The 12,757-nt window shown below is 35.4% G+C and overlaps 1 protein-coding gene across 1 annotated transcript; it reads left to right on the forward strand.

Moving 5' to 3' along the window:
• The first annotated feature begins 7,877 nt into the window (after positions 1–7,877).
• LOC103514326 (PRELI domain-containing protein 2-like) lies at positions 7,878–12,757 on the forward strand. Its single transcript, XM_008479196.3, has 5 exons — positions 7,878–8,242; positions 10,167–10,316; positions 10,932–11,002; positions 12,044–12,204; positions 12,583–12,757. The coding sequence occupies exons 2-5, from the start codon at positions 10,175–10,177 to the stop codon at positions 12,746–12,748; spliced, it is 540 nt and encodes a 179-aa protein (XP_008477418.1). The 5' UTR covers positions 7,878–8,242; positions 10,167–10,174; the 3' UTR covers positions 12,749–12,757.

The following is a 12,757-nucleotide window of genomic DNA, read 5'->3' on the forward strand; positions in this document are numbered from 1 at the left end:
ATTGATGAAGTACTGAAAGAGCTACAAATTCATTGATAAAGTAACGTGCGATACTTTGGTAACAGAAGTGATGCCAGATAAGTTAAATGGATATGCAGGTAGTATGTGATAATTGAACAATTATCTTTACCACTCTTCGATGATTCTTCGGAGTATTTGCTCAGTGTCTCTCCAAAGTGCAGGTAGTATGTGATAATTGAACAATTATCTTTACCACTCTTCGATGATTCTTCGGAGTATTTGCTCAGTGTCTCTCCAAAGTATTGGACCATACTAAAAACATTATTTGCTGTGAAAATGAAACGCCAATATTATTAGTGGACTGAGACTTCTTCGGGCTTTTTGTGTAGGTATTTGTTCTTCTTTGAATGCCAATTTTAGGTGGTCCCTCCCTTTGGTAAGCTGCGTCGCAGAGGGCATGGTGTACTGCCGCAAACCAACCAGCTAATGGCTGAAGTTGAAATAGTTAGAAAGAGATTCATAAAATTGAGAAAATTCAGGCAGGTATTTGTTCTTTGCACGTGGTCAAATATTTGCTGAACATCCGCTCTCAGGTTCTTACGAGAAGAAAGTAATTTGTTTTACAATTTTTATTTTCCAAGTCAGCAGAAATTACGAGTTTTTTCGACACGTGAAAACAGACATCCTTTCTATGTTGATACAAATAAGTATGAGTTTTGTAAATTTTCAATTCTAGACTCTCGGTCCTAGTTTTAACCGATCGTAAATTCGAGTTTATCTCAACACATTCAAGTGAAATGTTCAATTGGACTATAAAACACGCGGGATTAAAAATCCTTTCGGTCAGATATTTTAATGAGATTAGAGTTTTTCATATGGGCTCACTTTAATAAGGTTTCTAAGAGGATTGTGAGTGAATAGAGGGATCTTGCGAATTCTGTCTAGGTTAGATAATTCGAGGAAACTCTAAACATCTAGCTTTTCCTCTCCTGAGATAAGCTTACACTTCTATTGCCTCTTGTGTAACACATTTTTGCAAGCTTCATGTCGTTCACTTTTATGCTGTTATCACAATTCGAGATTTTTTTGGCGTGAAAACCAGGAGGGTGCTGAGGAAGAGAAAGTTCCAGTAAGTCGATATGCTACTTTTCAGTGGCAGTTCCTGATTGATCTACTACTATGGTTTTGGCGTTTTATGACTGAAATCTCTTACATAGTGAGCCCGCATATAAAGAGCACTCGTGTCTTTAAAAGACGTCGGTTGGGAACACAAGAAAAGTTCCACTCTCATGGAACATCCATTATTCGGGCAGATAAAACTCTTTCGCAGTCATGGAGGCAATTAGATAAATTTTCGGTATCTTTCACAATTCCGGGACCTCACGTGCATGCTTTCAAATAGTTTCTTGAATATTTAACACAACAACGAGAGATAATTCGGTTGACTTTAATCAACTTCCTGCAAATGAAAATGGAAAATGTAAATGACCATAGAAACGTCTAAAGCATCTAATATAGTATCTTATCTCTACGAGTTCAGTAACCCGTGGGATTGTCTCCTACAGTTCTTTGACATTTGTTGGGAAAATGGAACTAGACGGAGGAAAGCTGTCGAAATTATAGCTTTGCATTTTCAATAGGAAAAAGTTTCCATTTTCTCGAACGACAGGGTGGGTGTTTTTCTCCTTTCATTCTCATTCGTGTAGGGAAAACTGATGAGAAACTTTGAACCTGCTCGAGTGGAGAAGAGCAGAGAAACATTAGTTCCCTTAATAAAAAAGGAGTTACGTATATTTTTTCTGATCCAATAACTCAACCGATAACCTCAACCAAATCATCCAATCTCTCTATGCAACTTTCAAATCGCACCCACTTCCCAAGAAGGTCTCAATAAAACTATCTTCGTCAACACAATCAATAGAGATACTCTCGCAGACCATAGCCAGTACTGTACCGTTCCAAAACCATTCTAAGAACAATAGCTGACCGGAATCTTAAATAGGAAACCGAAAAGAATTCCGATGGTGTGATTTACAATCAATATAGCAGTCATTTTAACCTGATTTTACAGTCACCCGAGACCGTAGACCCGTCTTTCTGAAATTCTCAATGGCGATAGAAAGTTTTCTAGATGGAAGAAATCCTTAGTTCAATATAACCAGTGGGGGCCAGTGTCAACTGCAGAATGAGCAGCAACTGACAAAAAGTAGTAGGTCCTATATAAGTAGATCATTATTTTGATGTTTTACAATCAAATTTAGTGAGATTAAATTAATACTCGTAGATACGTAGATTATTCTTTTATGGAGATTTGAGACTTGTTCCTCCGACATTTTCGAATCATTGGAGGATGTAATACCTATTTTCCCCTGCATTAGGGATAGGAATGTAACTTTTATCTCTCAAAGCAAGACGGATGTAAATTTCATTTTTTCATTTTTCAAACATAGCCAAGTTGGCCAAGATCCATAACATTTGAAGAAATGTCACAGCATGTAAGACCAACAACATCTTCCTTATCATACACGGTAAAAGTTGTCTGAATTTCCTAATTGAAAATATCTCTTGTGCTAAATTTGCAACCTATACCTACTGCCTCAGCTGCCTCACCTATGATGTATGACAATTTATTATCTCCAGGTCCCAAAAGACTTTGTTTTCGTCCAGCTTGGTTTTAATTGGTCACAATCATTGTTTAAACTGTTGAACAATCGGGTGCCATTTCCGACTTCCCTTTATGTGGCATAGGGCCAGGGGTCAGGAGGAAATGTCTTTGAGATATTTCTTTGTTCTCCAGGTCTTTATTTTGTGCTTTTTGTCCTCTAGACGGAGACTTTAATGGAGAGCTAAAAGGTTGTTTTCGGAATGAATGGAGTACAAGGGAGGAAAATTCCTACTGCAACAGTGCTAAATATAATTATGTATTTGTTCGATTCCCGGCGTTTTCGAAGTTTTTTTCGGCTCTGTGCTTGGAGTTCGGGGTGCACTCAACCTCGCGAGGACAATTGAGTAGCTCGCTACTTTAATCAAGTAGCGACCAGTGTAAAATGATGATACGAGTACATGAAATTTAATAGTAAAGAAGGTACTTATAGTAGCCACTTATAGCCACAAAAGTTGTGAAAAGGATCTATTTTACCACAAAGAATTCATGATTTTTGATTTGTTCTTCCTACTGCTAAGTGCTAAGTAGATTAATAATTTCATCTACAATGTAAACGAGAATTCTTATAACAATATTAGCATTATCAACATTAACATTTAAATAATCAGTGCCATTCTTAAAATCTACAATGAATTCACTCCGCTATTGGCCAAGTCTTAATTTAATTAAAATCTAACATGGTTCCTCCTGCTCTTCATGAATAAATTAAATTAGAATAAGGAATAATCCACGAAGGATATTTAACACCATAGATTTGAACGTCAAGATAAACCAAACAAAATCTTACCAAGGCAGAACGATGATTTTTCTTTGTATAATTTATGACATAATCAATATTTGGAATAGATGAGCAATCCAGATAAATTTGGCCAAGATATTTGTTTACTTTTTGGAAAAGAATCAAGGAATTAAAACTTAAGGTAAAACGCAATCTTCATGGTTAAATGATCTAGTATGCCAAGTAAAAATTAAGATTTTGTTTCACAATTTATGCACGAAATGGTGTAAAATCATCTTTTCTAAAATTTACATCCATGTTAATCAAGAGCAACAATTTTACGAGTATTTTCAAAGCTTAATTTGATTGCTTAAAATTTCTTGTACAACACTCAGGTATCTATTCATCTATTTTACTCGTACTGACTACCTACTTTTAGGTGATTATCCTAGGTAAGTTAGATTTAAGCGTTAGGACAAAGTTGTTAGATTTAAGCGTTAAATATTATTTTAACTTGTTGATTTTTACATTGTTGAATTTATTCATCGTAGGATCCACTATGTAAACTCGGTTGATTCTGTGTATCTAGTAAGCAAATGAATAAATTGTTTCAATAAATCAATATCCTATCCTGTCCTAAGTCTATCTTCACTTTCAGGACAATAAGACCTTAGTATAGTTACAGTTCCCTCTATCAAACCTCTTCAAAAAAAGTAGCTTTCCTTAAGAAGTTGTAGGTATATTCATTCGCCTTTACTCCTTGAGTTCTTCACATGGAACATGGATTTGTCCTAGCATAATGATTACATGATGTTGCTGGATATTATGAGGGAAATCTCGGTAATATTAAATATCTGCATGGGAATAATACTCGGTATTCTCTGAGACAACGTATCATCATCAGAGAAAATGTACGTAGATATTGTAGATTGTGGTCTCCAATAGTAAAGTACCTAATGTTATTATGAGAATGTGACATGCTAAGCTGCGTGTCAACCTCTTCGTTACTTACATCTGACATCTTTTGACATCTGAAATCACTTGACATAAATCTTGCGAGGTCTGAAATCAATTAAATCTTTTGGTATCTGAAATCAATGGACATTTTCTGAAATCTTTTGGAATCTTAGGTAGAGATGAACAAATTGAAAAGCTCTTTTCGGTACATGCATTTGAAATCCTTTGACATCTGAAAACTGAATGGCTGAGATGAAAAATTATTATAGGAAAAGAGCCAAATATTGAAGGTTATTGAATTTTGACTCTTTTAATTAACTTCACCATGAAATCTGCGAATAAGTGTGTTCATTTGTAAATGTGCACCCATTACTTCTTACTTTGGAATTTGGCAGTATTTATCGTCTCCTACAGATAGGTAGGTAAGTACCCACGAGCTCCTTTTATTTATTGACCAAACGATACTCGATAGTGAGGTCTACGTTTATTAACCAATTTAGCTCCTTCAAATATTAATTTAGTTGTTCCAAGTCCTTCAATCGATCTAAATCTCTCAAATCATTTACATAAACACACTTGATCCCTTTTGCTTGGGTCAGTGGTTCCTCCAGTGGGCAGTAGAACTTCAGAGGTTGTATCTTCCAAGATATTCTTGTACAGAGATGGTCTGCCATCCCTTGTTATTAAACTTAGCATATAAGTAATTATTTTCCACATGAATCCACCGCTATAACCTAACTTATTATTATACTAATCATACATAAATATAGCGAGTTTCATACTGGGTGCTGTATCCGAGCCAGTATTTGCATATACTCGTATAACGTACATCAGCAGATTGGTTGCACTTGAGTGACTTCTGGAGATTTTTGTTACCGATGTAGATGGTTATTTTCAAATTATCAAGTACCTATTATTGTATTCATCTTTAAATAAATGTTAAAAAAAAGTACTATTGTATTATTTTTCGTTTGCTTTCTATTAAGAGGCAGGGTTCGCTTTAAGGAGCTCTTCCACCCAACCCTTTAAGAGGATCTTGAATGTTCGTGGACCTTTTTATGTCCCTATGAAGAGTTGTTATGTTCGTTAATCTCAACAAGTCGAGCAATGGATAGAAAGTTTTGAAAGTTCGAAAAAAATCCAGCTCCAAAAGTCCTCAAAACCAGGATAGATGGATGAAAAAAGGAAATTAAAATCAGGAAACCTCGAGGAAATAAAATAGGTAGCTTCAGGGGTCATGGCAGGTGCTGAAAAAGCTTACATTTTTGACCAAGCTGTCTCTACTCACTGGTGATTTGGAACTTGAACCCCTCCTATTTATCCAGACAGTCTTGGTCAGTTAACAGTCGTGACAGGTGTCATCAAAATGTCACAACAAATTAAACAATTTTCTAATCCAACTCCTGAAATCCATCACTGAAAGATAATTCTGTTTAATTAATGAAATTTATTGTTCACGGCGCACATTATTCAAAAGGGCAGGTTCAAATCATATTTCACTTCTAATTTATTCGATGATGGTCAAAGAAGAGATCCTTTTAACGACATTACCGCAGGAACTGTTAAACTTCAAGAATTGAGAATCGAATCTAAACGTTATAAAGGAAGAAGTTAAGCGCCTCCACTAAACAAAGATCTTCCGTTGATTTATTAGAATTATTAAGAAATTAACTCCGAGTACCATTAGAGTTTAGGAAGACGAAAAATCGTTAATCTATTATTATTTTTAACGGACAAACATACTGAGATAAAACAGAGAATGAGGGAGGAAACAGGTGAATTCTGGAAACAAGTGAAGTCTACTGAGAGATAGGGTGAAAACGTTAGAGAAATGCTTCCGGTAGTAAAAACTATGAACTGACTACTCTGCGTACTAGTTACCTTATTGTGACTGTTACACATTCTTGAATTCTTCTCCCGGTTAGAATTCCTGACTGTCGTTTTCCTTTTCGAAATCGACTTTTTGTAAGGTTATTGAGTTAAGTTACGTTCATAGGTAATATTAATCTGTCTCCAATAATAATCGCAAATTTGATTGATACTCGTATATCTACCTATATCATTATTTCATCACACAAGCCACATTTCACTCCTCCTGATTGTTCAACAAAAAATCAAACTTTAAATTCCAAGTTTCAAAAACTTTTTCAATTTGGTTCAGCAAAATATTATGAGGGGCCCTGAATAGTACTTACTTCTAACTATGCACGTAGGTGCCTCTGAATACCCTGATTAAATGACAATGATAGATCTTACATGTATTCCATTGTGAGATGTAAAAACGTCAAAATTCAACTTCTTCTCACGAGATCAGTAATTTTAGTTTTTACTACATAACAATGTCATGTTTGTTTTAATTTCAAACAGGTCATTTTAGCAGACTAGACGCAGCAGTTGAGAGTACTGACTCTCAACCTGAAGGTGCTAGGTTCGAATCCCGGTCGGCATGGAAATTTCTAACCAAACTTTTCAGTTTTAGAGTGGCCATGAATGTAAAAGAATGACCCTTGAAGTAATGCGGTTCCGAGCATTCTGACGTTAACAAACATTTTACCATGAGATTTTAAACCTGAGGGTTAACTTTTGATTCAATTCTGCATACTTTTGATGTTAATGTTACATTTGATGTTAATGTTACCCACTGTATCCCTGGACTTGCACGCCGGAAGTCCGAGGTTCAGTTCCCGACAGAGTTTGTTTTCCTGCTCTGTCCTTTTATTGATTCGCTGTCATTTCAGCCTTATTGCTAATGTTGACCCAAAGCCAATAGTCACTCCAATACTTTTTCTTCTGGTTGAAGTAAAAATATCAAAGTTCATTAAATAAATAAGTTAGTTACCGACCTATAGATAGGTATTATAGTCTGGGAAAATACCTATTATCGTATTGCCTGTATAACGCCTAGTTTTTCTACGTTGCTTATGCACAACGCTTTACTTTCCACACGAACAAAAAATGTACAGCAGATTGGATTTCGTTAATAGTACGGTAAGTCAAAGAATTAGGCTTGTCTCTCATTGGAAGCGTAGACGCTCGACTTTTGGCAAAACCAAATCTATGAAAACGATAAAGACCCTCTATGATGGACTTTGAAGAAACCATTTACTGATAAAACTGTAATATTTTCGGACTGGTTTGAGACTTCAGCCAGTCCAATTACACCAGTCGAAGATTCATTCTCCATTGGGGTTTGATTTTGAATCCACAAATAAATTTGCTCTCATTTTGTATCAGAATTGTCTTCTAATTATTATAAAAACTTTGCAATGAAACAATAAGTTGAAAATAATCATTTTCGTGAGTTTGGTTTTGCAGGCGACTACTACAAGTCGCGCGTCTACGCAATGTGAGATGGGCCTTAGTACAGTAACGTATCAGATTCAGTACGACAACAAACCTAGATGACCACTGGGTTCCAGTGACTGGGACCAAATGACCAATCCACTAATTCCAGTTTCTCTCGTCCACTACAAACCTGATCCCCTCGTACTACGTTTACCTGACTTCCTACTCTCTCTAATCTTTAACTCATTAGCTGATTCTTGATAGGCGAATCAGTATTCCTCACTTCAATGCTACGATCGCATGCGAGTGTCTTGTTTATATTATCAGCAATAAATTCATAAACAAACGAAGTAATGAATAAAATCGTTTATTAAACAGTGTTTTTTTCCAGTTGAAAAGTATCTTATTTGACTGTTCTTCAATATTGAGTATGTTTATCCCATATTGTGCTTAATAATTTAATAAATTTATTTTTTTGTACTTTTGTGAAAATAGGTATTGGAATATTGTATACGTTTAATTGTTTATGCCGATTTGATTATTTTAGTATTGGTTTAGAAAGAGGTTATTTGTTAATCAGTACAACTTGTGAGAGTGAGCTACGTAGCAGGGATGTTAACTATGTGACGTCATTACGTACCAGGAAACCAGGATTGGTAAGTCTCTCACAAGGAATAGTGGTTATCCCATCAGGATATGTATTGGATGGTTTTCCATACTACCTATCTGCACCTCATTTTGCTTCTGAGACAGGTTTTCTTTGCGTTATTCAAAAACCCTCAGAAGAAAAATGCAAGTAAAGGATTCATTCAGAGATGATTTTTTTTTTCTTTTTATCAACCTTGACACATTTACATGTTAATTTTTTCCCAAGGTTAAATTTATACCGTTCTTAACCCAACAACGTTCTTATTATTGCCCTGCCTGCCTCGGTGGTGTAGTGGTCAAGGCGCTCGCCTGGTAAACAGGAGGGCGTGGGTTCAATCCCAGCCGAGGTATGGAATTTTATCCTCAGTATAATTTGAGAATTTGACCACAATAATAGTAGTAGCCTACTGCTGGAGTAAAGGGACTTTTCAGTCCTATGCGAGCAGTATAAATAAGCACTATTATTATTATTATTATTATTATTATTATTCTCGTGAACAGATTTAATAAAAGTAACAAAAGATTTTAATAATAAAGGTACAAAGTAGGTAGGTATTTAATTATTGTAAGAAGCAACCTGTGGTAATCAAAAAATACCTTCTAATAATGAAATTATTGTACATAGGTACCTACTTGAAAGAAGGAGAAGAAATTGTATGAACGCCTAAAAACTAGTTTATTTATGCAATGTGCTTTGTTTAAAACAGCTCGTTTTACACGCCACATTTTCTTTCAATAAATTAATCTTTTGACCAAGCAACCAAATAAATTTTAACTGGGTACCTATATTGTTCCACTACCTATCTCTTTCTCCCCATATTATGAGAAAAAGCAATACGTCATCATCTGACCTTTTCTTCCTTCTTACTTTTTTTGATTTGTCAGCTCCCATGGCGTAGTGGTCACTGCACTCGCCTTGCACGCGGGAGACCCGGGTTCAGCAGATTGCATACAAATTATTGAAGGCGTCTTTTCCTTTTCGTCTCGGAAGAACTTCTTTCTTTGCCACAAATTTTTTCAAACTGTGATGTGAAAATGTTTTCCAGAGGAGGAGGAGGAGGATAACAGGAGTTTTCAAATTTTAAAAGGAAATTTTTGACATAATATGGCGCGAAGAAATCTGGGAAAAATTTTCTGTCTGGAACTAAAACGGATAACTTCGGTGCCAAAACATAAGGCGGGAATTTTGGCAAGAAAAAGGTGCAATATATTTTGGCATATAAAAGGCGCAATATATTTTGGCATATAAAAGGCAGAAAATTCTGAAACAAAAAGTCTATCTTGGTAGGTAGTTTGTCAAATTTGTACTCTTTTTTACTTCCTATTTCTACAGTTTATAGCTTTATAGCGAAGCTATACCAGTAATGAGAAAGTATTGCAATCGGTCCCATTTTTACTTTCTTTGTCACTTGGTTCTTGGTTCGTCTATGAAAATAAAGACCTTTGCATGACTTCCAACTGATCCTTATGAGTGAGCATCAAACTAAATAACACCTGCTTTACAGGTACCACAGGAACACTGGAGTGGGTAATATTATCCTCAACATGTCGCCAGATAAAAACTTCCCATCTGATCTGTGAAAAACTTTGTTGTCGACCCAAAGGTCGACTTTTTAATTTATTCATAAAAGAAAAGGCACCACACAATTTCAAACCAAACGAAACTTTTTTTTTAATATCCATAATATAACGAGTCTTTGATGTTGACGTAACTTGACTTGTCACGGCAGCGTGGAACATAGATGAAAGATTTTGTAAACATTGGATGTTGGATTATTGTGATATTGGGAAAATCCTACAATGCTACAGTGAGCACCAAAGTTGTGATATAATAACACAAAGAAATTGTATTTATTTATTTATTTATGTTGCCTTTTTTAATTTTTACTGTGATCTTATTTTTCTTTCAAACTTACCTTTGTCTTTTTCCAGGAAGAAAAATGGTGCTAACAGTTTCAGTAACTCACATATTCCAATTGCCTATTGAGCAAGTTGTGAAGATCTACTTCAAACATCATCCTCAGTTTAGAAAACTTGATGGTGAATTGAAGGACACAAGGGAAATAGAGCACACTTATAATGGTAGGTGTAGTACAGTTTGTACAAACTTTTTAACTTTTGAAGAAAAAAAAAAAAATTGATTCTAGTTTTTGATTGAAACTTTTACATCAGAAGGGGGTTACCCTTTGGGTGAAACGGCTATTTTAATGTGGAATGTTACTAAAAATCATGCAGTCCCAAAAAGTTAGGTAGATTTATGTTGATATCTCATTTAATCTCATTCATTTACAAAGATAGTTCTTCATGGGTGAAATCCTCACAATATGGAAGGTAGGTAGGTACTTTTCAATTGAAATAAAAATCTTTATATCATTCAAAACTCGAAAGACCCTCTCGAATTACACCCTTCAATTTTATTGTAGAATTGACATTTCAATTTTTCAATCTGAGGTTTGATATCTACTCGTAAATATTTAGTTTGTTTTTATTCATGAGGTATCTACGAAGGAAAGTATACCAACTCGTGTACATTTATTAAAAACTGTCTTTCTTCCTTCTTTTTTCTTCTTCTTCTTCTCCTTCTTCTTTTTCTTCTTCTTCTCAACATTTCCCTCTAGATTCTCTAGAATAGAAAATACCAAACTAACAAATCAACCATGAAACTAACCAAGAATTTTCAACTTTCTTTTGTTGCAGAGGAAGATGAAATCTCGTGCGTCAAAACAAATTTAACATATTCCAACTTTATTCCCAAACTACTCCGAAAGGTAAATTATACAGGGCTGTCTTTTTATTTACTTTTTTATCAACCGATTTCAGCTGATTCGTAGAAAAATCGAGTGTACATAAAATCTTAGCCACCCTGTAAAATGCATTTGCATACCCACGAGGACAAAAAAGTCAACCTAACTATAAAATAGAAGACATTGAAAGAAAACACTCAAATTCTCAGAATTCCTGAGAAGAAGTCGAAAGAAATGGACTAAAAAATGGAACAAATTCTTAGAATTGAATAAAATTATTTCTGTTGTTTCAAACTTCAGACTGTTTGAGAAATTCTTTTTTCACTAACCTATAACTATTCATTAGCAAGGGTCATTGTGACATTTAAAAGTTATAGGTAACATTTATTTTATAGGTAGATCCAAATGGTGTTATAGTAGAATTTATAGATTTAAATGATGATTCTTAAATTCGTATAAACTTAACCCGACTTTTAATAGGGCTGTGCCCCTACACCTAAGCCTGAGAGTGGGCTTTTTGTGAACGTTTCAAATGGTACTAGGATTCATTTGGACAACTAAACGATATTCTGACGTCACATCTAACCTTGTATTGTAAAGACCAACATAAAAATTTCCTGTAGGCAAAAGATGATGAAAAGTAGGCGGCGAAAAAATGCAATTAACAATGAGATGGGATTTTTTCCTGACAAATTTGACCTTGTGAAACAAGATTCCTGTAAAGATGAGGCGTTATATTACGAGGGCAAATGAGATTATGTAACGAATAAGATGAGATTAATATTACCCAGACGATTTTGTAATTTCTATAATCATTCTCTTCCGGTAACGCCGCCACTGGTCGTTACTGATTTAAAGTAGGTAGCTACTTAATTGTCCTCACGAGGCTCAGTACACCCCGGATTTTTCAGTACAGATCCGAAAAAAATTCGCCTCTGGTGGGCATCAAACACGGGGCCTCCAGTGTGCAAGCCTAGTGTGGTACCCACTAGGCCAGAGAGGCTACCACTTTATATCAAATAAAAGTAACTTATTTTTTAAAGGCTATTTTATTTATCTTCCCAGATTCCCAAGTTAGAAGAACCAGACCTCGTGATGGAAGAAGAATGCTGGATTGATATGTTGGAAAATCATTACTGGGTCCGTCTGAGAAATTTAACCTGGAATGATAGCGTTAGTGCTTTGAGAACATTTGCCTTCACACCTGATCCCTTGAACCCGAAGTGGTAAGTAGAAGAGAATTCGTGTTTGGAATTTGGGATGCACTCAGCTTAGTGGGAACAATTGTGCAGCCACTCGTAAGAGACTAACACCCATATTTATGAACAAAATGCTGGCTCTTATAAGTTCGTGCTAAGCATAATCTCAAGGCATTTGATTGGTCAATTTTGACTTGAGACTGATCTAAGAACGATCATTCTTGTTCATAAATACGAGTGTAACAATCATTGGTGAGATGGTATAAAATCGTACTCATTGGATTAGGTCCAGGGGATCAGGGACAAAGGACAAAGAAAAGGCTTAACACCAACTTTCCAGTGATTTGCCAGAAAATTAACCTAAGGTCTCCTCTAATTGACCACTCCATGAATTCTTCTTTTCAGGACAAGATACGAGTGTGATGGAGCAGTCGAGTTCCAAAACTGGGGCTGGGTTGGACAAGGGATTGAAATTTTCATGAGGAACAACATGAAGAACATCATTCTGAAGAATATTCAACTGTTAACCGAGAAAATTGAAGAACATCAGAAAGACATGGCCCATAGGTGACATTTGGAC

The sequence above is a fragment of the Diaphorina citri genome, unplaced genomic scaffold (assembly GCF_000475195.1).
Source record: "Diaphorina citri unplaced genomic scaffold, Diaci psyllid genome assembly version 1.1 scaffold1123, whole genome shotgun sequence".
NCBI classification, from domain to species: Eukaryota; Metazoa; Arthropoda; class Insecta; order Hemiptera; family Psyllidae; genus Diaphorina; species Diaphorina citri.

What these genes read in the sequence shown, in the direction of transcription:
- LOC103514326 (XM_008479196.3), top strand. Translation starts at nt 10,175, where the DNA reads ATGGTGCTAACAGTTTCAGTAACTCACATATTCCAATTGCCTATTGAG. An exon ending in AATAGAGCACACTTATAATG is followed by an intron (nt 10,317 to 10,931) that starts GTAGGTGTAGTA and finishes CTTTTGTTGCAG; the next exon opens with AGGAAGATGAAATCTCGTGC. An exon ending in TTCCCAAACTACTCCGAAAG is followed by an intron (nt 11,003 to 12,043) that starts GTAAATTATACA and finishes TTATCTTCCCAG; the next exon opens with ATTCCCAAGTTAGAAGAACC.